Genomic DNA, 24,685 nt, shown 5'->3' with positions numbered 1-24,685 from the left:
ACAGATTCCACAGCTTTCCAAGTTTCTTCCCAGCTTTGAAAACCCCTGAGGAATCTTACAAAGCCCATGAAATCTTCTCAAAATTGACTAGAAAGCAAAAGCCATCCGTGCTCAGTAGTAAAACTCCATTTGTGTCACAGAGGAAGTCATACAGCAAGTTAGCATAGATATCTTCAAGATAAACATACAAGATCCATCTTTATTTAAAGCCAGGAAAATGCAGCTGTACCACTGCTTCTTCATTCGACCAGGAACGTCACCGACAGAGCAACCTGCGGGGCTGCCGAACAGCCTCCATCGCCTCCATCCTGCCCCAAGCCCCTGGTATGGCTAAGCCTTGGCACCTGGGTTTCAGATACACTTCACACCCAAAGCTTTCATTGTCTTCAAAGGATTCTCGTTGCCTTTGATTGCAAGAAAAGCAGTGCCAAATTATCGAATTAATAGCTCCCCCGCCCTTGGCCCTGGCCTCTGGCCCCTGGCCCGCTAATGCATTTTGATTTGTGTGTGGACAACATATCCCTGGAACTTTTTCATTGTAACAAGTTTAGGAAAAAAATACCTTGTGCTATAAAGGAAGTAATAATATCGAGTTTGGAAAACTATATAGCAGTTTGAATGGACTTGAAAGCCTACACCATCACGCTCCCTTTGCCAAGACAAAGCCTGTCAGGCTCCTGTGTCCTATGGGAACAAGCTGCAGAGTTTGTCCTTTCCTGAGGGAGAACACAGCCCCTTCCTAAAGTCCCCTAGGGAAGGGGAGGAGAAGCTGGGAGCGAAGCTGCTGCTTGCGCCTCCTTCCACGGCTAACAAAGCATCCCCTGACAACGCATAACCTACTAAAGAAGTCCTTCATGTTCACTAGAGGTGGGAAATGAAGAATGGCATTTAATTTGCAGCCAAGAAATTTAGTCTGGACAGTAGGGAAGACTGTCCAAAGGTGAAGACAACGCCACTATGGAATGGACTGATAGGGGAGGCCGTGGGATCTCCATCTGTGGATGTCTTCAAGGGAACACTAGATAAAATTTTGTTTGAGTGACAAACAGGGAGTGGGTTTAGCTGTATCGTGTGCCTTGGGATTTTTCCACAACTCTGTGAAAAACTGTTTTAAGAAAACTACTTTTTCTGATATGAATGGAGGACAGTATTTATCTCATTTCACCCTTAAAGACACAAACCAAACCTGTCTCAGATGCTCACCTAAAGAAAAGACGAGACTTTCTCCACTGACCAGAGAGCCGCCTTGGACAACAAAGCTGTCTTCCAGGATGCTAAACTTCATCGAGATGAATCCCAGCTTGAAGACAGCCCGTGGAGCTCTGCACAGGAGAAGATTTCTGAGAGCAAAGGGCTTTTATAAAAAGAGAGGACAGAGAGGGTAGAAAAACAGAGGCTATAAGCAGGGTGCAGATATTTAGCAGGTAAAAAACGGTCATTGGAAAACCTTACCGGCATACATAGGATCGCCCATCACTTAAAGCACGTCTGTCAGGGAAAGTGTTCGGGGCAGGTTTGGTGCTGTGCCAGGTTCTCTGACTGGAGAGGTGAAGGTCAGGCTGTGTGGTGATCAGTGGTATTTTTGAAGCAGATCGGACTGGACCGGGAACAATTCAGATTATTTACTAGACGGGGAACAGTCCTGATTATTTACCGCAATGTCAGCCTAGAAACAACTTCCTAGAAGAGACAGGCTTTGCAAATCACACTTCTATCTACTCTCCCCATAATAGTTTGAATAACGTGCCTCCATTCAACTGCAAAGCAAAGTGCTTGGCTCTGCTGTCACCCAATCACAACTCAAATTTGAGAATACTTGTGGGCAACCTCTGCATCTAACCCACCTCTGCAGATGACCTCATGGTTTAGGAATGGAGTGCTCTCTACTGCAAAGGCACACGTTTTTAAGAACAGCGCAACGTTCATCAAGGATGGCCAGTACAAGCAGGGGTAGCCTCTCTTGTGACATATTTCTAGCATCTTTGCTTCACCCAAGAATGAAAGAGGCTCTTGAATTAAGTATGTTGAGGAGCCACACAGCGAAATTTTGAACCCGAAAGGGAGAGATGGAGGATGCGTAGCGTAATTGCAGGTGGAGGCTGGGAGAAAGTAAATACCATTCGACTTGAAAAAATAATTTCACACGCTAGCAAACAAAAATGAAATTTATAAGGAGTTTATTGGATTGGTAAAATGTAATAAAAAAGCATTTGTGATACTTCTGCAAAGAAAAAAGGCATCTGGCGATTTTGCATATTTATTTTCCCTTACAAAACATTAGAAAAGCATAACTGATAAAAAGGATAACAACTGAAAGAGCAGAGCAGAGAGGAAAATACATCTCAATATAATTGGATAATGCATAATAAAAATACAGAAAACACATGCTTAAAACAGCTTTCATTCTCTTACTGTAAAAAGTCATTTTATGTGTTGAATAAAAAATATATGCCGGTTGCTCTCAAAATTGCAGTTTAGAAGAGGTAACTAGCTGAGAACAAAATATATATATCTAAATATATTTATAAATATAGAAAATGTGTATATGCTGCATCTGTCCTCAGAACAAACTGGAATAAATGGTTTTCAATTCATGCACACAAGTTACCAGAGGAAAAAAACTTCATATATTACCTAGTGGACCAATCCTGTAAGGTGCTGATTGCATTTCCTGAGTGCCCCCTCAAAGCCCTGTGGAAGTAGTCAGTGAAGGAGACAAGTGGCCCAATGGGTTCAGTGACAGGGGAGGCTACTCAGCAGCTCACAGTGGGTGCACTCAGCAACTCACAGGATTTGGGAAAGCTCCAATGGCAGCAGGATTGGGCCCCTCACAGACTTGGGTAGTGCTCATGCTCAGCAAGGGGTAAAACTCTGGTACCCCCAAGCTCTGACAGATAGGAGACCAGTCCTAAAAGCTCAAGTAATGTTACTTCATTAGGATCCGAGGGCATGGAGTATGCAGCAGAAGGCATCCCTCACACAGGGAATGCCCCCTTGTGCCCCTTTCTTGCCCAGATACCTAGGCTAGTGATTCACATTTAAAAGGAAGATGCTTCCCATACCACTGAGAGCCTCTGTCTGCTGGCAGCAGGACAAGGAGAAGTGTGGTCAGTCACACTCCCCTCCCAGCTGCAACAAAGGCAACAATGGAAAGCCTTCTCTAGCTCAAGGGCTAAACCAACCCCTACCATAAAGCTGAAATTCCCCCTCAAACCTGGCCTAGTCATCCTCTACGAACGTCCAATAAACATCATCACTGGTGAACCCGAGAGCAGACGGGTCTACAGTTGGCAGGGACAGGACAAAGCACGTAGCAGCTACATAGGACAAATACATTCCTCCTTGCAGTGTGAAAGAGCTAAGCCAATCTCCCAGCCCTCAGGGGGTTCACCATGAGGCATTTAGCCAGGAGGAATCCTTCTGGAATGACCCATGTGGGGTTCAGACCCCCTTGTATCAGCCCACAGGTAAAGCCAGTGTGAGAGATTTACGGCTCTGAAAGACAACAAACCTCTGCTGTTTGCTCTGGGCCGGAAGGTTCCATTACCAAAACTGCAGAATTAGTACTCCTGGTCTCTCATTTGACTAACTGGAGGGAAGGCACTAGAGGCTGTCCAAAACACAAGCCGTGGCACAGGAAAATACAGAACCTTTAAGGAAACTGAAGTCTCACCAAGGCAGATCCTGTCTAGCAAGATCACGAGAAAGTCCAAGCGTAACTGCTCTGCCCATACCTCCACCAATACTCAGTCCACACTCTCCAGACAGACAGCAGAGGAGGTCACAGTGGTGCAGTAGTAAGCATCAAAACATCAATTTTGCATCAAAATTGCTGCATTTCCAATAAACCTTGTACTTCCTCTCTGACCACGGCAGGGAAAAGTCTCCTAAAACATGATTTTGAGGATTGAAAGTAAGGGCACATCAGTCTTCTTAATACAGTAGCACCAATCAAACACCCAGCCTTTGGTTCACCTTCAAGTTTTCTCTTTTAGCATTATATAAAGAAATGAATAATAGAGAGCTTATAAGAGACAATATTAAGCTAATAAAATCTCCAGACATGAATGACTCTGGAGTTCTGATAAGACAGAGACGTTTGAGGAGCTATACCCAAGTACCTCCGCTACTGAACAGCTGCCTACCAGACAATGAGGTGTGTTAAGAAAGACAGCAAGCGGTGCTGATGGGATAAAGCCATTACTTTGCTTACCCCAGTGGAGATCAGATGCTCAAAATTAACCTCTTGCTCCTGTTCTACATCATTCTCATAGTTCCCATCCCTGTTCGGCACTAGGGCTATTTCTCTGCCGCCCATAAAGGAGCACCGCAGGTCCCTGAAAAGGCACATAGTGAAGAAAATGGAATACACTTTTTGTACAGGCAGCTCCGTTAATAGCCTGCTCTTCACCTTGCTGGTTGTTCTGCTTAGATGCTTGTCAGGTTCTTACCTACTTAGGCATTAGACACATCAGAAATCCTACTTTTTAGGTGGATAAAGCAAAGAACCACAACAGGCTCAGGGGACAAGGCAGAAAACGTCCATTTGCCAAACTGAAATGGGTTTCCAACCCAAAGAGCTGTCAGTAAAGCACTGGTAGATGTAAAAAAGTGCCTCAGTGGGTACCATCTCAACATAGTTGAAACACAAACCACAACCTCCGGCTGTGCAGTTCAGTGCAAACTGCTCTTATCTCATACAGCCCTGAACGAAACACTAGCACAAAGGCAGCCTGATTCGAACAGGATCTTCTCCTCCCTCCCTGCAAATCCTAATCATTGCACACAATCCCATAGCTAACGGCAGAGAGAAAACACCTGTTTCTGGCAAAATACTTGCACTAGGAAGGCAGGATCAAGCCCTAGGCTGGACACAGACTCACCACGGGAAGCAGCTCTGACCATGGAGAGGATGAGGTGGACCTTGCTTTGTTAGCAGGACTTCCTCGCTCCCATGCTGCAGCAGTGTGGCAAGCTGGAGCTGGAGCAAATGATCGCAGAGAAAGTGCTGGGCTCTGGCTTTAGTTTAGGGAACACTTCAGAAGGTGGCATTTTTCTCCTTGGCCACCGCCAAGGAAGACAATAAAAGCAACAAGAAACTACACTGAATGGCCATCTCCCTTTCGTTTTGAAATCTGAGCACTTTCCCAAATGAAGGCATCCCTCCCATCTAAAATTCATATTTGGAAAACCGCCCTATATCAGAATTGGAAAATACTGCGATAGCCTTTTCTGGTCCTAAACTCTAGGTGAGCTTTCCTAGACAGAGCTCCTACCTTTGTTTTAGTTCAGAGTCTAAACCAAAATGGCTCCGTACCATACAGGGACCAGAGCAAGACTAGGGCAGAAGAAACGACGAGTAAAAATAATGACACCATGGAAAAGCACATGATCCTTACTATCAGAAATGCTGAATAAGCAAAGCTTCTATGGAACAAAATTAGCATGAGATGTAGGAACAGCCATTAAAAAAAAAAAAAATCAGAGCAATTATGCCCTTTATTTTTTGCCACGTTTATTATTTTCACCTCTTTCTTCTCACAGATGAAATGGGGCAGGCCAGTTGTTTTTCCTATTCATGTCAGCTTTACTCTCCAGGCTGTCACGCTGCTGGCACAGACCTGCGGAGACAGGACTTCCCGCACTTCAGGGGAATGCTGAAGTGGGGCTATTTTTTAAACTTCAAACTATTCCTGTTCACCGTACACTCTGCTTCCAAAAATAAAACCAGCATCCGAGTCTTTAAACAGGCGGACGGACCCTTTAAAGTTTCATAACAATGTTTTAAACCTGGGGTAGGAGGGATGGGAACAGGAATGCATTTTCCTACTTGTGGGAAATAATGAAGAAACCAACGTTTCTGGATATGAAATGCCGGGTAACAACAAATCAGAGGTCTGTTGCTGAGCCCGTTCTGCCAGCCAGCCCCTGTGAGAAAAAGACAGTGAGAAAGGGGTTTTTTTGCAGTGATGAACTTAAAATGAAAGGAGGAGCAATATACGGGAAGGAAGAGGGTAGACAGGTACGTGGCATGGAAATGACTTGCCTGGAGCAACCACACAAGTAGGCAGAAAAATGGCAAATATAACCTGTCTCATTCCCTTAGCCCTGTTCCCAAAACTAGTTTGGGAATGAATTGGGTAAAGGGGAGGAGGGAGCAGCAATTTGAACACGGCAAATGCTCCAGTTTAAACCATGTCTTCCTAAAGGGGAACCGAGGGTGGGGGTAGGGGAGATGGCTATTATTAATGTCCTTCCGTATATAGCAAAGCAGACATCCTGCATAATGGCAACACAATACATCAATAATAGCCCAAGAATAGCTTCCTACTGGTTTTTTTCCCCTGACAGTTAGAAACATAAAGAGAAAAATCAAGCTGCTGAGATAAATAGCTGAGTCTCCACCCCCACCTCAAATTGCCTTGGCATATTTTAAGAGATAAATGGTTCTATGAGAAATTTAAATAGCTTTCTCTTTTCTTTTTTGGCAGCTGCAGGAACTGGGTCAGGTGTAGAAATTATTAATTTCGAAGCCTGAAAAACCCATGTTTGAAACCAAGGTTTTTTTTTTTTTTTTTGCTTTAAAGCATCAACTTTCTTAGAAGTAGAGTTAGGAAAAAATAAAAAATAATTGAGGGGTTTTTTTTAAACAGAAGTTGGACCAAAAATAATTAAATAACAGTGCAAGCCACTGAAAAGGGACAATTTGCATAACAGTTCAATGGACATTAAAAGTATCTGTAGTGGATTGTTAATATTTTATTTTTGCATATAGTATTTGCACAATGGCTTTCATTCCTCTTGATCAAACATAGCACGTGGAGTATGCCTTGAAGAAAAAGACTGGGGGGCACCATTCTGTAGCTTTACCCTAACTTTAGTGCACGTTCCAGAGAGACAAGAGATTAATGCCAGAGTGACCAGCACCAAACACTTTCATGAGGAGCCCGTTTACGTGTTGCCAGGTCTCAGGATTGACACCCCATGAGCTGATCTGCTTGAGGCTGCGCTCGCTGGTGCTCAGAGCTGGTGAACTTGGTGCTGAACCACGTGTAAATCACTGCCTCCCCCTTTCCACTCAAGTTACTCTTGCTTTACACATTGATACCAGGGTTTCTAGCCCAGCTTTTCTGCATGATGCCACCTCCCTCCTCATGCCATATGTGGAAGGATCTCTTTGCAACCATAAACTCCTGAATCTTACAGAAGACAAAGGTCAAATCCTGTAGAAACTGCTCTGACCAAAGAAATGCTGATCTATAAACTCCCTCACAGGACAGTACACCAGTTAAGACTTGTAAAAGGTTCAAATTTCCAGTCCTACAAAGACTTCAAGATCTTGAAAGATACCCAGTTGGCATACAGCCTGCTCCCTCCGCCGCATGGCTGGTAAAATCCCCCCTGTTCCTTGTGCTCTGTTCCGTGTCCCAGATCCGGCGGATACTTGAGAAGGAGGTGGACTCCCTCATTTAGACTCGCTGCACCTCCGCAGGGCTCACGGCTTGTGCTCTACTTCCCTCAGTGACCAATCAAAAATTTAAAAGGTGACAAAGACACAGATGTAAATAGAACTGCGGTGCCTAGAAAGCCAGAGCACAGATAGGATCAGAAGACAGACTGTAATTACAGGCCCTGCTACTTATTACATAGGCCAGTTGTGCTACATGAGCCTTCGGTGGAAACTTCCTGTGTAATTAATAAAGGAGAAATAGAATACTTTTGCAATCACTTTTCTAGCTTTCACTGTGGGGGTCCAATCCTGCCATCCTGGATTAGCTCTAATCATAGACAATCTTTCTCTGCATAAACTGAAGGCATCTGTTCTGTGAGACTTAAAAAAAAAAAAAAAAAAAAAAAAAGAAAAAAGGAAAAACCCTCATTGCAAACCTACACCATGCAATCAAGAAGGAAAGGAAATCTATCCTGAAAACCCCCACCCAGATCGTAATCTGACAATGTTTTCAAGGCATCTGGCAAAAAAGAAGAAGAAGAAGAAAGAAGAATGCTATGAAATATTTAAAATCCTACTTCTGTCAGGAATATGTGAGAGGAGAAAGGTGAGTTTGAAAGGGCTGCATTATTTGTAAGCCAAAACCTGAAAGCGCCACCTTTTGCATAGGAGCACGAGATGCCCTTGGCCTAGGCCAGAGCAGTCCTGAGAACAAGTACCAGGCGCTGATTCAACAGGGACTGGCATCAAAAGTCAAAACTGTGTGTGAGCAGGACCACAGAAGCTGTCCTGCAACACCATGCTATGTACCGCAGGACGTCAAGGGTAAGGCAAACAAGAGAGTTAATAATACAGTAAAAATAGTTGCATGCTTTCAGCCCATAACTGATCCTCCTCATCTAAAGCTTCAATTGGATTTTCGACAGCATGGGCAACAGGGCATCCCTAAGGCAGGATTTCTCCTAAAAGCACTTCTCTTATTGCTGAGACTCTTACCAAAGACATCCAAGGAAGGGGAAACTGCCCCGTGCGATCTGAGAAGCGCTGAATGGCACTTTTCTTTGGTTCTGCACCCAGGATCTTGCCCTCTCCAAACCCCCCTGTGTGTGGAGCACCTTTGCAGAAAGATCTCGGCCACCCCCGACCACTGGGCTAATCCCAACCTGCATCACAAAAAGCAGGCATAGAAAAAGGCTGGATGTGCCCAGCTGTCATAATGAGGGGAGCAACTAAGCAGACACTCAGGAGTGACGATGTTCAGATGCGCCTTTGCCTTGGTCACATCCACCTGCCTGCTGTACAGTTCCAGTAGGAACCATAAAAGACTTCAGGACAAGCACTGGGCATACAAATGTGATCACAATGGTCCTGAAATGCTGAAACAAAAGACTTTGGAACAAAACTGGCACAGCCACAATCCCCACAACACTTGCATAAAACAGAAAGAAAGAATCCCTAGAACGTATTTATCAAAAGCCATTTTATGCAGATTTTTCCTCCTGAATATTTAAAACATGGTGAATATTAAACTTCAGAGATCCTTAATACGTTCCAAAGCCCCACGGACCTTTGAAATGCTAGCTCATCAATATGCAACATCTAATCTTGTCCAAAAAAAAAAAGGGGGGAAAAAGAAAAGCTATTCATCCTCTGCACATAGAGGTTACAGCAAGAATCCCAAGGAAAAAAAAAAAGCGCAAAACTCAAAACTTCCAGCATCTTATGCAATAGGTTAAATTTACCCTGGTTGGGAAAGTTTCACTTTCTGCAAGAGAGAAAGTGCCTGTACGTGCATTGCTGCTGGAAGCTTCTTCTGAAGTGTGAGGCTGAAACTGTGTAGCTGGATTACAGTAAGTAGTTTATTAAAAAAACCAAGGCTTGTGGCTTTGCATCCCGTTCCAGCCCAATGTAGTCTCAGGATCCCCTCTCCAAAGGCCAGCAGACAGTGCGCCACCTAAAAACCCATTCTACTCCAAAACGCTGTGGTTGAAATGGCTTTGCTTGTTTATAAAGTTTAGTGTTTCGTATCGCTTGCATCTGACCTTCAGCAGAAAGAAAAGCTCAGTTAAATTGTGCAAATATGTACCAAATGGGAGCAAGGGAAAGCAGCCAAAAATGCTGCACGAGCTTTTGCAGGGCTGCAGCCTTTTAGGAGCACCAGTGAGATGAACTGGATGAGAGGCCAAATTGATTTAGGCTCCAGGCAGGAGCTTAAAACACCATGACACCCAAATTCACAAAGAAAACGTTCTCTTACTGCAACCCCAAATTTCCTGCGCATGAAAACACTGTTTTCTTTCATCTTGAGGAGATGCTCGTTCTGTAATCCGACATTTAAAAATGAACAAACAAACAGGAGTCAGCTGACAAAGAATTCTTGCTGGTGAATGGAAGTAGGTCACTCTGAGTATTCTGCCTTTACAGTCTGGCTTAGTATTAGTGTTGTAGAGAAAACAGTAACAAAACTGCACTGGAGACAGGGAAAAACTCTTAATTTTGTCTTTTCTACAAAAATGAGCATTAACATTCTGCATTAATGTGCAATGCCTCCTCAGTACCCGATATCTGGTTAATTAAAAGAAAAAAAAAAACAAAACAAAAAACCAACCACAAAGCAAACCACACACTAAATTAAACAACAACAAAAAACCCTTACTGGTCAGCCTGCATTTAAAGACATCTAAGTATGAGTAATAGGGCAGAGAGGAATTTTCCTGAAGTAACATAAAAGAAAATGAAAGCTCCACATACAAGACCAAATAAAATCTTCTGTCTCTCACGAATGCAAATTCTGGCTGCCCTTTTACACAAACATATTAAAGGAATAACACTAGAGGAAAAAAATAAAAGAGGAAAAACTAATAAATTCATTTTTGGAGAAAGAAATATTTAAAAACAAACAGACTATCCTTCAAACAAATTTCTTCATGATAAAGCCCTGCAATCATGTGGTTCTAAATTACACAGTTAAATATGACTGAAAAAGTAAGGCACAATTTCATAATCATTTTAAAAGCAATAATTATAATCATTTTCTTTGATATCCATGTGGCAGGCCACTGATACTATGGATGCACAAAACTACTTGATTAAAGATCTGGAAAAGTTTTTCCGACTACTAGCTAAGACTCCCAACACCTCTGCATATACCGTCTTCGCTGCAAAGAAGAGTGCACGTTGAGGAAAAGGAAACAGCGGGTAAGAGAGCTGCCGGCGGACAGAGAGAGGCAGAGGCAAAAACGCAGAGGCACCCTCAGCGTCATCTTCCCAGTGAGGGACTCTAACCCCTGGAAATGTAAAGGTAATGCCACCACCTGGGGCTTCCGTTTCCTTTTCTCATTTTCTAGGTACGATGAGAAATGTGGACGGACAGCAAAACCGTAACTGAATGCTCTTGAGACCAGTGATCAACCCCATTGCTTCCCCACACCACACAAAGCCAACGAGACCAGGAATGCGTAGCCAGGAATGAAGTCCGGTGGGGTATACGCAGCAGCGCTCAGTATCACAGCCTGTATTTCTGCTTAGTTGTAGCCCCACAACCACCTTATGTATGCGTGGGAGTGCACATGCCAGAGCTGTCTGAAAGTGTTTGAACTTAGTTTTTTCAGATCACAGCAAAGAATTTCTAGGCTGAAATGAGAGCTGTTCCTCAATGGCCACCAGGAAAGCTACCGAGGTTATAGTTTTTTCTCTTAGATTTTTAGATGCTGGGTGAATGTTACAATTTCACAAGTTTAAAGTCTACTTTCCCTCATGGTCCAAACGCCAAACGGGCAATCCGCTGTTGCGAATACAAACTTGAAATGCTGAGGAAGCCAGGTAGTATTTCTGGAAATGTTTGAGGAGAAATGCCATTCTCAAGCCCAGAAGGGTACGTGAAGATGAAGTTCAATCAGTATCTCTTGATTGTCATGGCAGTTCCCATAATGTGCTTATATTCTTCAGTAATTTTGGTGGGAAAAACATCCCAAAGAAGAAAATTGCAATTGCAACAGAAAAAGACCCTGGCACTCCCCATAGCCAGCCACTCTGTGGCTTTAAGATGGGAAAGAAAAATGAACCCAGCAGAAGTAATACTTATTTTAAGAAGAGTCACATTATTTGGATTGTTCTAACAAAGGAAACAGTGACTTCAAAATTAGCAAAAGTAGTTAAAAATAGAAAAAAAATATCTTGTGAAAGTTTCAAAGCTTTTTTTTTATTTCACCAGGTCCAATATTGAACCATTTCCCAAGAACACATGTGCTTGTTTTTAAATAGAATTCTTATCCAAAGAACTTTAATTTACCAGCAGAAGAAACCCAAGAACCACAAAAAACTGAGAAAGACGACATGGGTTTTTGAAAAATGAAAATATTTGTCAACAATACTGAAATTTACTTAGATAAAATTCAATATGGTTTTAATCATCATAGCAAATGAAAAAAAAACAACTGTTGTGGATGACATTGTTAAAAGAAAGATTTCTCATGTAAAAAATGGCCCTTCTGACATCACGTAATTTAGTGTAAAAATTGTGACCAGCTCTAACTGGAACTAGTGTTCTCACCTCTCTCTCTTAGTTTGTACTTTACTAACCTCTAGATAGTACTTAGTTCCTGCCAACCTTCGGCAACAAACCCTCAATTACCATCACTAGTGTTTTCTCGTGGGAATTTCACCACGGTGAGATTCTTCAGCACATCTCTCTCTGACAGCCCTGACTTACAGTATTGAAGTTTATATAAGGTGTAGTCAACCCAGCTCTGTGAACAAATAGCAAATCGACATGATGAACCAACTGCAGGAATCAGATATCAAAAGAAAACAGTTACAAACTCCAATCCTTTCTGAGCCATTCAGCTGAAGCACAGGGTGTCTAACATTTATCTCTAATGCTGAAGGAAGGCAAATACATGGGATTTCCCTCGAGCACCTTTCTCTTGGGTCCTGTTATCCCTCGTCTGCTGCACTTTCTCAAAATGAAAAGGAACCAGCATTTATCAGACCTAAGCTAGGCTCGGCTGACCGTGGCCAGGCAGCAGCCGTTAACAGGTCCAAAGAGATTTCAGTATGACTTGTTGCATATTCTCTTCAACAACCACCACTTCTCTAAGAGACACTTTTTTCTCATTCTTCTCAGACGCATTTGCTGATAGGCAGAAAGTCAACTTAAGGCCTGTGTCTCATGAAAGTCTCGCTCCTGCCGTCAGGATGAACACTATTATGTAGAGTTCACTATGATAAACACTTTGGTATTCCCACACCTCTATGATTAAGTCATTACCCAAGTGTTTCGCAGCCGTGATAAAAATCTAAGAATTAAAATATTAAAAAAAACACCAAAACCAAAATTAAAGGTGCATTATCTGATAGGCTAAGGCAACAGTGTTGCTTTCTCTTTTTAAAAGCAACATTCAGGCAATGATTAAAATAAGTGACAATAAAACCATCACATTCACAAAATACTAGTGTTAGCCTTGGGGATACGCTTAAGGATTGGGCTGTAACCAAGGCAACCCAATCTTCTGGAGAAAGTTTAAGTAGACAGTTTTAAAGCCATGGTTCAAAGACAGTAAATCTGGCTGTAGGGCTACTTGTGACATATGGAAAGTGCCACAGCCACCAGACACAAAGCACTGATCTTGTAATAACTCATCCTCCAGTTGTCCAAATACTGCACTGGATCATCCACCAGGTGCCCTCCTGCAGTTGGCATAAGGGCAACAGAGGAACCATCTCATGTGTCCTGGGTAATTTGACAGAAATTTGACTGTGCTCACATCCTACCCAGATCAAATCTGTATGACTGGGCGCTACAGAATCAGTCTGGTGTTAATGACTGTAGGCCCACGGTTTACATCACATCATGCAATGGCTTTAAGCCTGTGCTTAAACAAACCCCATGGGCTTAAATAATTTGCTGAATTAGAACCTAATCCTGGACCTCCCTGGGCTCTATCTGGCCATGCAAATCACAGGATCAGGCCCTACTTGCCAACAAATGCTAGACAAAGCCAAAGCAGCATAAGCAAAAACTCTGCAGACTTGAACAGAAATGTTTGTGTGATCTTCTAATTCTTTTAAAAGGAACAGTTTGGACATTACCACAACCACAGATGATGTGAATTTTTATCACGGCTAAGAAGTGCACCTCAAGAAAAGCAAGGTCTCTTTGGCAAAAAGACTCCTTCTTTGGAACAGATAAAAGAGGATATATTACAAATATGCGATAAATATCATGATGAAGCAATATCCCAGTGGTTCTTAATTGCAGCGCAATTGAGATAAGTCCACCAGCATTTCCTAATTAAATCCTGAAGCATCAAGAGGGGAGATTTCCATGCACATGTGGGTGATGAGAGCCTCTGTGATGTATATACATTTATGCAATATTTTCTGAATATATTTATAGCAATTTTAGAAGCCAAAACCACACTCATTACAGAAAATAAAAAAGAGTGTTTTGGACGCTCACTCCTTCCAACAGGCAGATGGCTTTGGTGTTTCAGGGGTGAAAACAAAAGCATGATAGTACTTTTGCCCAGATGTGTCAGGTCTAGAAATTTGCCACAGTACCTCAAATATCAACACTGCTCAATCGCTGTCAAACATCTTCCATCCGTGGAGTATTTAATGCCTGAAAAGTTTGGCTCTCACCTCCCTGCATGCCAGCCCAACTCACCACAGCACCCTAATAACACAGAGGATTCAGATCTACATCTCCTGGCTGGCCCTTAGCTTTGAAATAGGCTAGAATCCCAAACCTACATACCAGCAAACTTTTCTGGAAAGAGAAGACAGAACTCCAAAAATCAGTAGTTTGGGCCAATCTGTGATTAATTAAATTCCCATAACATCCCTGGGAAATCGGACGGAAAGAAGCCCTCTTGTGCAGAGGGCAGAACAGCAGAAGCCACGTGACTTCCTCCAAGTCCAGCCTATGGCAGGGCCATAAAAAGCCTAAAGGCTCTGGACTTTGGTCCTCCTTAGTCTAGGCCACATTCTGCAGGAAGGCACAATAACTTGTTTCCACCGATTACCCCACTGTTATTCAGGAGAGTCTCATCAACCACTTGATTTAACACTAATAAGAATAAGGAAGATCAGAGCTACGTTTGCTGCTTGATGAATGGCTTATTCTGTACCCGAGAGCATCATGTGCTTGCAGAGGGATAAAATCCTCCACAGGGAAACAATAGTGTTCACAATCCCAGGTCTGATCTGCTGGGTTTTTATAGGGTTAGTTCAAACTGCATTTGCTCAATAGTTGCGAGGTTTTTTTGACTGGTGGTGGTACAGACTGCGTGTAGAGAAGCGAGCTCAGAAGCATCTTACGTGCCACAGTTCAGGGCGCAGGAGCCCAGATGGAACCTGGCAGGAGTCACGGTGCAAAAAAATCTGTTTATGTCTGAGGCAGTAAAATTCTTGAAGGCCAGGGTAGAAATCTAGTATAAAAAGGCAAACTGCTTCAGCACAGCCACTATGGTGGAGAATGATTTCTTTTGCTTCATGGTGCCACCCTTCTACAAAGAAGGATTTATTCTGAGCTGTGAATTTTGGGAAACTTCCCTGACACTCGTGGAGTTTGCCAACATATAAACCATGTAAGGAACAGAGGTTTCAGACTGGTATTTCTGTATTTGAATTTACTGTATACAGTTAAAGCTATTAAATTTCACAGTGCTCTTCCATAAAGGTTACTGCTAAACTGAAAGGAAATGCACCATTTGCAGGAGCTGCAGTGAATATCTCAATTTTTCCTCGCTGTTTCCTATCGGTCTAGCTCATCTAACCTTTTCTCTTCAGCATTAGTGGGTATAATTATATCAGGCTTCTGTTACAGAGAATAAAGATGAAAGCACCACATTCTTATTGTTTTACAGTGGGTGCATGAAAACTATTCTTATAACTTACTCTTCAAAAGTGCCAGTTTGTCACTTACATGGTCAATCAGCCTGCAACCGTTTCAGTTCTGTTTCTTAATTTGTTAAGTGCAAAGAAAGGTATTATCTTTGATTGCATCTGCAAATAAGATATTAATGTCAATTCAGTGATATGAAAATTACTCCCTCACTATGTAATTTGCACCTTAGTTATTATGGGTTTCATGAACAAGTATATTATAGCTGCTCAGAGTGCCGTGTATTTCTAATTTTTTTTTTAATTAACCAAACTAAAAAAAAACCTCCACCAACATGAGAAAAAAAGATTATCTATGCCCAGCTTTTATTTACCTTGGCATACGTATTAATTCTGGACTGAAGATGGAAACGCTGCTGCTGTCCCAGCACCCTTCTGTAATGACATTTCACCAGATAGAAGTTCTAAGTGGCTGGGATGAAAATTAAAGAGGTAAAAAAAAAAAAAAAGTTTACTTTTTGGAATGGCAGAGAGAAGGGTTTAATACCTTCTTTAGCTTTCTTAAGATAAAAACTGAACAACAGGAGGATTTAGGAGGATCCTTTTTGCTGTTGTTGAAATAAGATCCTTAATTTTTTTAACGAGAACACCAGATCATGTGTGTAAACATCAGAGAAGTGTATATCCCAAGGCCTGATTCAATCCCTGTTACAGTTGAAGGAAAATCCTCCTGTTGCAATAAACAGGAGATGGAACAAGACAACAAGACTCTGTTGCTTAAATGTCTACCCAGAAACAAGCACTGCCAGTGGTTCCCCTAGAATGGGGTGTGTGAGAGAGTGGCGTAAGATTTTTTTGAGCATCGCTTTGCACTGCAGTTCTATGTAGTCCTTTTTTTTTTTTTTTTTTTTTTTAACCACTGGGATTTTAAAAATGTGTTCCAGCCCCACATCCTTAAAAGACCTTCTCAATGGACATGATTGGCTTATACCTCTGGTAAATCAAAAGCACATTGTTAGTGTGTGTGTGAGTGTGTGTGTGAGTAGTGTGTGTGTGTAGTGTATAGTGTGTGCAAGCTCACATCTTGTGTGATTGCTCATACATTGTGAATTGGAAGCATCACTGCTGAATAAGTTTATGCAATAGCAAAATATAATTTCATAAGAAAAAGAAAAAAAACCCTATTGAACTGGAAGGGAATGGAGACAAGTAAGGGCCTAGGAAAAAGGTATAGATAACAAATCTGTGTCCCAGGGATACAAGGTCACACCTATACTCCTAGGTGCAGTACAGCTGAAGTTGCATTGTTTGTGTTGGTGATGAGAGGAGTGCTGTGCCTGCTCTCACACCTTCCCGGGCAGGGGAGCTACTTCTGCTGGTGATCCAGATCCTATTAAAGTCAAAGGGAAGCTCCCCATGACTTTGACGAGAGCTGGTCAGGTTCTTAACATAGCTTGGGAGAAAGAACTAGCTCAGCCATCTTTCACCTTCTACATTCATGTACTTCTGTCCTGGTTTCAGCTAAGACAGAGTTAATTTTCTTTCTTGTGGTTGCTGTGTTTTCAAGATTTGGTATGAAAGGAATGTCAAGTAATGTACATTGTTTTAGTTGTTGCTAGGTGATGTTCATACTATCCAAGGACTTTTTTCAGCTTCCCACAGAAGCTGAGAAGGAGCACTGACAGAACAATGGAATGGCCAATGGAGTATTCTGTACCACAGATGTCATGCCAGGTACATAAACAGACGTTGGCCAGGGGGAGGGAATCCATGATCTGCTCAGGAGGAGATGGGCAACCAGTTCACTTGGTGATGAGAGTGGCTCGTGTTGTATTATTTTATCTTGTATACTCTTTTACCATTATTATTATTATTATCGTTATTTTCCTTTTCCATTACTGTTCTATTAAACTGTCTTTATCTCAGCCCAGGAGGTTTTTTTCCCTTTCCTTTCCCCTCCCTTTCTAGGGGTAGGAGGGTGAGAACTGCATGAGTAGCTGTGGGGTCCTAGCTACTGGCTGGGGTTAAACCTCAGCAACTTCTTAAGAGACAGGAATTAAACACAGAAATACAGTTAGGACCATGTTCAGACCTCCTTCTACAGGCAGATAACTTCGGTCCTGTGACCACTTATCTCCATCAGCTGCAGGGACAGCAGGTGGTCTGACTCACTCACTGCCCTCCTGAAAAGTCATGTCTAAATTAGGTGCCTGTCATAGGCAGTCTGAACATGGCCTCTTGAACTGCCCTCTTGTTCCAAGGCCTTCCAGTTTTAATTATTTTTTTTTTTTTTTTTTTTTTTTAAACAGAGATTCAGACCCTAGGCTGGAAAGAAATCATGCAAAGCTTGTGCAATATCCCCCAACGGGCGTCCTGGGGAGGGTCACAGTTGATACTCAGAGATCAGTGCTGGCCTTGGCAGTCAGAGCCTGGATCCGAGCAGAGTTGCAGGTCTTGCAAAGGATGTGCCCGTCCAGAGGGTAACAGCCTTGATTGTCCCCTTCAGACAGGAGGCCACCGCAGTCCTAGGAAATAAGCAAACAGAAAGAGCAAAGTAAATAAGAACAAGATTAAGCGAAGAATCTATTAGTCAAAGAAACTTTCTCCTCGCTCTCCACCTTTTAACAGGATCCAGCTTGAGTCAGCATAAAGCACGAAGCTGAGGGACGTGATATCTTTCATGATTAAGCCATTTCCAGATAAGAGACAATGCTGCAGAGAAGATGGGTTCCCAAGCTCTCTGCTGAACTTAATCCAATTGAAAATAAACGGGATTATTCCCTTCACATTTCTGAGGAAGGAAAGGTCTTTAGCATTGGAGAAAACCTCAAATTTAAGCACATATTTATTAATGCCAAAAAGGATAAAAAAAGCAGCATCACCGGGAAGAAAGCTTGGTACTATAAAAAGTATGTGGTTATAGGTAATCTCCTTTGGAAGAGTTAATGCCATAAAGCTATAGCGTCTATTCCAGGGGTGACAGCTAGGCAAACTCCCTCCTTGTCTCCTCTTACCAGAATTGTCGCCTGTGTTTGTATTGCAATTGGCCCAAAAAGGTTGCGGATGAAAGGAAGATGTCACTGAGACAGGCACATGGAAACCCCACTAAAAGGCCCCAAACCTGGTTGCAGAGATGTCGGCCTCTAAGTACATCAGGCTAAGTATAGCTGCTAGGAAACTTGGGAATTATCCCTCACTGCATGATCAGACAACGGCTTGGTCAAAGACTGCTGATGGAGCCGCAGTACGGGAATTATGGCTTGTTTAGAGGCCACGCCTCTGCATCATAAATCTGTGTTTGTAAATACACCTGGCATGCAAGTGATGGAAAGAGGAATATCATTGTCGTTCCTTTTGAGATAGTTGAGGCACACGGAGATAGAGGCCAAGCGAGTGTCTGTGCTCTCCATTGCATCTGCTTCTGACATTCATTTGTGTGAAGCCTAGGTATCTCAGCAGCCAGCACGGGGACATGCTGTATGATGAATTAGGCTGTACAAAATTTAGTGTAGGAATGCCCCAGCATCTTTAAAAAAAATGAGGCCTAAGTAACGGGCTGATATGTACCCTGGAAGCCAAAGTCAGATTGAGAAGTAAACCAGATGCCTCAAGTCTCAGCCTAGACCTTTAGGCCTTAGCCCATCCTTCTTTCTGGTTAAAGTTATTAAAACCTACAACTGTGATAAGAAATACGTTTGGTCTCATTTTCTTACCCTGCCATCTGGCTGATGTATTATCCAACAAGTAACACTCACATTGAAGAATTCTTGAAGGTTCCCTAACACAGCTGTTTCCACATGTTAATTGCTTTAAGGTGATTTTTCTTTTCTGTCTTTAGATTCTTACCATCAAAATTATATGAAGTGCATAATGAAACTGAACAGGAAAGTAGCACAAAAAGCATTGCACAAAAACAAGAATGATCATGTTTATGTGTCCATTAAAATTCTTCAACCCAGAGCCATATGTTGAGTTTCCTGTACAATCTTGTTCAAATTCTAACATGCATTAGCTTTCATTTTAAGAACATAAACATGAGCAACGTTTGTGTCCAAGCTATAATTTATGATGTTCTCAAATATTAAGCCCTAATTACCTGAGTCACATTCTCTCGCTCTCATAATGAACCTGTTATAGACAAGGGACCTGATTTTCTTCTCATTTGTGCTGATATAAATGAGGAAAAATTCCTTGCATGCTGAAGTCAATGAAGTAATTTGATTGTAGAGCCAGTGTTACAATAGGGTATGCCTGCTGTGTGTATAAACATGAAGCGGTGATTAAATTAAGCCAACCTTTGCTTTCTGTCCTTCACGTGATTAGAATACTTACCTCACACCGGTAGCACTGGACGTGGAAGTCACGATCCAAGGCGACAATGCGTACAGTCTCCTCTTGTCCTGGGGCTGGCATGATGGGCTCCTTACACACCGAACATCTCGGTGCGAATTTCCTGAAGAAAGAATAGATGGCCCCAGTCACCCTCAAACTCAGAGTGAAAGTTTTTGTTAACTGCACCAGCAAGCCAGAAACTTGTGCATTCATAGAAACACACGCAGGTTCGTACACATGTCACGGTTTGCAGCTTTGCACAGCTGCCTCCTTGGAAAGCACACAGGAAGGAGCACTTTAGTCTTACAATGCAATTTCAGGCTCGTGGGATATTAAAGAGCATTTTACAGACTATTAGGAGAGGACTTCAGGAATATCTGACAGGCAGCAAAGCATATTCTACTTGCCCTAATTAACAACTATAGCGCCTGTTGAATAAGCCACGATCATGACACCTCTGCACTGCCACAACCCTCAGGCTCAACCCCCAGCCTAACTCTAAGAAAGCCCAAGAAAATCCTGAGCTTAGGAAGATGACCAGGATCTCCTTCAAGACCATCTCTTGAAAAAAATATCAAAATATTAAAATTTGGAGACTGAAACAAATTAGGTGAAAAGTCTTAATTGAGAGGGTAAAAAGATTTGCCCTCTTTTGGGCAAGAAATTACACTAATTTGTTGAGGTTTATCCCATCCATTTTAAACTTCTGAGCTATCTTACCCACTTAGGCACACCAGAGCACACTCCTGGCTGCGCTCACTCTCAAACAAGAAGCACCAGGGCAATTCTAACTAGCTGCATTTTCTAGCTAAAACCAACTCAGTTACCCATTAGAGGGTTGCCCAGGCTGAAAAGGCAACAGGTCTGGGTGCAGAGACACCAACAATCTCTCTTCCACAGCCAGCGCTGTTCAGTGACAATCACTCACTGTGTGAAGGGACTGGCTTGAATCAAGGTCAGCTCAGGGATCAAGAGGAGCACAGACCCTTCTTTTTCCCCTTATATTGCCCATTGTATGCCCTTCTGTCTAACTCACATATGTTCTGTATTAGGTCTGGTTTTGCTCCTCCCAGTTGTCCATGAGAAGCAGACATCTCTGCTCCTAGGCAGGTGGGGATGCTTGAGAACATTTAGCCTGTGGTAAATCATTATTTGCTGTTTTGGTTCGAAACCTATGGGTACCAATTCCCCGGCTGCAAATTCAGCTCACTAAAAAGAAACATACCCACAGAATCTGCTGCCATGTAATGAGAGCCGGGGTCACAGGCTATGGAGCGACAGAGGGCAATGCTTATGGCAAACATCAGAACACGAGGAGATCAAAGGCGCTTCTCTTCTGAAACACCTAGGAAAGATCGACTCTGCCACCCAGCCTGTCAAATGAACCACCTCAGAATTAACTACCTTAGAAAAGAAAAAAAAATAAAAAAATCTATCTGTATTAGGAATAAAGAAAAATATTAATTTCACTGGCAGCAGATGAAAGATGTCTGTGTAGCTGCGATCTAACGAAAAAATGAATTAAACAGTGGCTATAGTGAGCGCTCTGAAAAATAACTTAAATGGATCATGATATGACCGGAGCTGTAATCGCAGTTAATTATATGCTGCTTCATGCAGGCGCTTCCTTGTGCCATTTAGCTCAAATGCAGTGCTTAAAAATACTTCAACATTTCTCTGTCCAGGCCACTGTGGGTAATCCATTATGAGACAAATATTAACTTCTGGGACCCAGAGATGACTCCTGCAGATTTCAGGGGATGTGGATGTGCTACCACAGGGCCTAAGCTCAGGGGGTAGCGAAGTGACAGCGTGAGCATCAGCTACAGTTTTGTTATCGAGAGGATGTACAAGATGTAGAGCACTTGACCTCCAGACCAGCAGAATGTGTCACCCCTGTTCAATTGCAGGGGGGGTGGACTAGATGACCTCTCATGGTCTCTTCCAACCCAAACTATTCTATGATTCTACGATTAAAACTGGGCTGGCCAAAGTGCTGCTGAACGTGTGGTTGGTCAAAGACATTCTGAGTGTCCCATGAGGTCTCATGCTATTCCCATCATCTTCCCCTCAATCTTTCACTCAACGATTTCATGTCCTGTCCTTGGATTGACAGCCTCCCACTACCCAGCTCTCAGAGCCCTGAAGTCCAGATCCAGTCACTGCCAAAGGACTTCAACAAGGTCCCTTTCCAACCTAGGCAATTCTATGATGCCATGGGACATCTGCGCTTGCTCCCAAACTTTCTCCTGAAGGTGTGCGAGCCCTTGGCCTGTGGGGCCTGGGGAAGGGGCCGTCTCCAAATCTTAAGTGGGTGTGAGGGGAAACCCTTTGGGAGCCTGAGTGGCGTATAAGCCTTCTGTTGGGCCTGTGCTCAGGCCCAATTTTGTCTTACACACAACTGCTGGCACAGAAAAGCAAGGTAACACAGCAGCTGCCAATTAACGCAGCCTATCTGAGCTACAGGGAACATTATCAAGTTGGATTTTAACATGCCAGTTGATCGTGGCTGCTTCCCTTTCTGTCGAGTCAGCCTGCTTCTTTGAGCTTTCAGGCCCACACACTGATGTCACGAGGCTCTCATTAAGTCTACCCCCTTAGAAATTAAGAGATAAATGGTTGAGATGTAAACTCACATTTGTCAGTATTGATTTCTTCTTTTAATTGAGGGGTGTAATGTGTCTGTCTTTTCCATACAGGGGAAACATTTGTGCTCTGATTATATCTACCTGTCTTCCCTAGATTAGTTGTGATGATGGGGGTGGTAGCATGGCAGTGACAGAAACTACTTGCAACTATACCTTTCAACATACTTTAAATAGCAGTTTCACTATAAATTATTACCGGGGCTGTATTTTTAGCAGCTTTAAAAAGCTAATTAGCAACTAGAAACAAGAGGAGCTGTGAGCATCCTGTGGCCACCTAGATCCCTCTAGCCGGTAAGCAAACACCTGCAGAGTGCAACAGTACAGGACCTCTCTTAATTGCTCAGTGGAAGAGGGGGGGATACAATGATGTGGAAGGGCAGGTACAGGCAGCGAGGAGAAACGAGCACATGCTGAGTGCAGGGGAAGGCAGAACTTTTAAAACAGATGACCACAGAGGTTATCCACAAATTCAGATCTAAGCAAAACAGATCAAGGAGCATCAGCCCCTAACCAATTAATCTTGTATGTCATGGTGTGCCTGCCTGGAGCAAAGCTCTGCCTACTATTTAAGAGCCTTCGGAGGATGTGCAGAGGGTTCAGATCTTTTTGGACACTCAGACTAAAAAAGGAGGATTTTTAGGGACAAAAAGAGAAAGACAATAAGCAAAGCCACTGAAAGCAGCTTAGGCCATACTTATGGAAATCCTCGATGCAGTGGATGTTCCCACCAGCATCCACCGTGAAGGGGATCCCATCCAGGCTGCGATGGCACATCACGCAGGTGAAGCAGTGGGGATGGTAGGCCTTCCCAGTGGCTCGGAGGATCCTTTCCATGATGGGCTTTGCACAGACGCTGCATTGCTCCAGCGTGTTCTGCAAACAAAACATACACAGCAGATGTGAGCACCATCTCAGCAGGACGTTTACAAAGGTCAGTTGGGCTGGAGGCTGCTGCTGGTCTACTTGGAAGTTTTAGATACTTTCTTTTCATTGCTTCTAGATAAGTGCAGTACAGTCAACAAAGAGTACGATAACAGCACAGGGCCTGGGTCAAGTGTTTAGCATAGTGTGAGAACACAAACCAGAGCCTTCTCTCAGCAGCTCTGATAAGCGATCAGAGGTGGCCCATCAGGTGGGTGTATCTGAGACAGTGCAGCTTCTGTAGCCAAGTGCATGCCAAGGAGTTATGCAGCCTGCACTCCTGGGTTTTTGCCTCTGGACTGCCCAGTCTGAATGACCTTTTGCAGCTGAGTTGATTAGAGACAACCTCCACCGTGTGCAGTGCGAAGCTGAAGCTCAAACTCCTGGGGCTACACAGAGACCCTCAAACTGCTCTGCCAATACAGCTCCCATAAAGGATATTTATCTGCCTTGTAAGAAAATCTTGATTTTCCTCTCCCACCACAGAGACTACTGTTGAGTCTGGGGAGAGAACAAAACAGTGTCTGCAGTGAAAGCATCACAAGCACAGGAGTTCAGGATGACTTAAACTGTTCATTTATCTCTGTCCCACGATGTTTGAGATAATGACTGTGAAATGACAGCTCTGAGGCCATGCTCCTTGTGCAGAGGTTTTACATAGAAACCTGCTCCTGAAGCACTGGAGCCAAAAAAACCCCTCCTTTCAAGTGGTGTCCATTGATTCATCTCATTTCAACCCTCACTCACCCTTGCAGTCAATTATAGAAACACCAACACAATTTTGCTTCAGATGGTTGTCTGTGAGGCACAACAACCCTTCTGAATACCAACTGTGCAACTTACCCTTTCAGACCAAGCACTTTAAAAGACACAAGCCATGAATGGAGGATGCAACCCACACAGACAGATGGAAACCATAAATCTGTGGCAATGATTTGGGTCATTTCACTGGACTTTGGAAAAGTGAACTTCACCCACTACTTTTGCTTGATGCATCTGGAGTTATCAAATAATGTTAATGTTTGCATCTTGGATGAGGAAGAAAGTTTATGACTACAATACTGATTATGATTAAGATAGAAATAAAGAGGGGGAAAAAGGGAAAGGAAAAAAGTCTAATGGGACAGAAATATAAAAAGCTGCTGGAAGGCAGATCATGTTGACAAACACAGGCAGGCTAAAGTTCTTCTGCTTCCTCATGTAACAAAATTCCCAGGGAAAGTAGTGCTTTGACTGACCACATTGTTATTGCTTCTTTGAGCCAATATTCTCAGGGGCAAGATCCAGCCCTTACATGTGCAGCCAAAACGTACTGTCAGGAGATGAATCATCCAGGAGCTCAGAGAGGTTACTTCTACACGCACGTATTTGCTATCGGACATTATCTCTGGGCTGCAAATCACTGGTAAGATACAAACACAGAAATACACAGGTTCATATCAGAAGATCAAAAGGATTGTTTTTGGAAAGGTCGATATGAAAAGTCCTG

The 24,685-nt window shown here is 43.0% G+C and overlaps 1 protein-coding gene across 8 annotated transcripts in view; it reads right to left on the bottom strand.

The window, feature by feature from the left end:
- Positions 1–2,160: 2,160 nt before the first annotated feature.
- Positions 2,161–24,685, bottom strand: part of LPP (LIM domain containing preferred translocation partner in lipoma) — a 353,374-nt gene continuing 330,849 nt past the window's right edge. For all 8 annotated transcript variants that reach the window (XM_063337693.1, XM_063337700.1, XM_063337698.1 and 5 more), the window contains 3 exons: positions 22,970–23,148; positions 19,628–19,748; positions 2,161–17,820 (listed from right to left, as the gene is read on the bottom strand). In XM_063337693.1, coding sequence (XP_063193763.1) covers positions 17,692–17,820; positions 19,628–19,748; positions 22,970–23,148 — 429 coding nt within the window. In that variant the 3' untranslated portion in view covers positions 2,161–17,691. The remainder of the gene's footprint in view (positions 17,821–19,627; positions 19,749–22,969; positions 23,149–24,685) is intronic.

This window comes from Chroicocephalus ridibundus, chromosome 6, assembly GCF_963924245.1.
Source record: "Chroicocephalus ridibundus chromosome 6, bChrRid1.1, whole genome shotgun sequence".
In the NCBI taxonomy this organism is placed as follows: Eukaryota; Metazoa; Chordata; class Aves; order Charadriiformes; family Laridae; genus Chroicocephalus; species Chroicocephalus ridibundus.
This window is presented reverse-complemented; position numbering and strand designations above follow the sequence as displayed.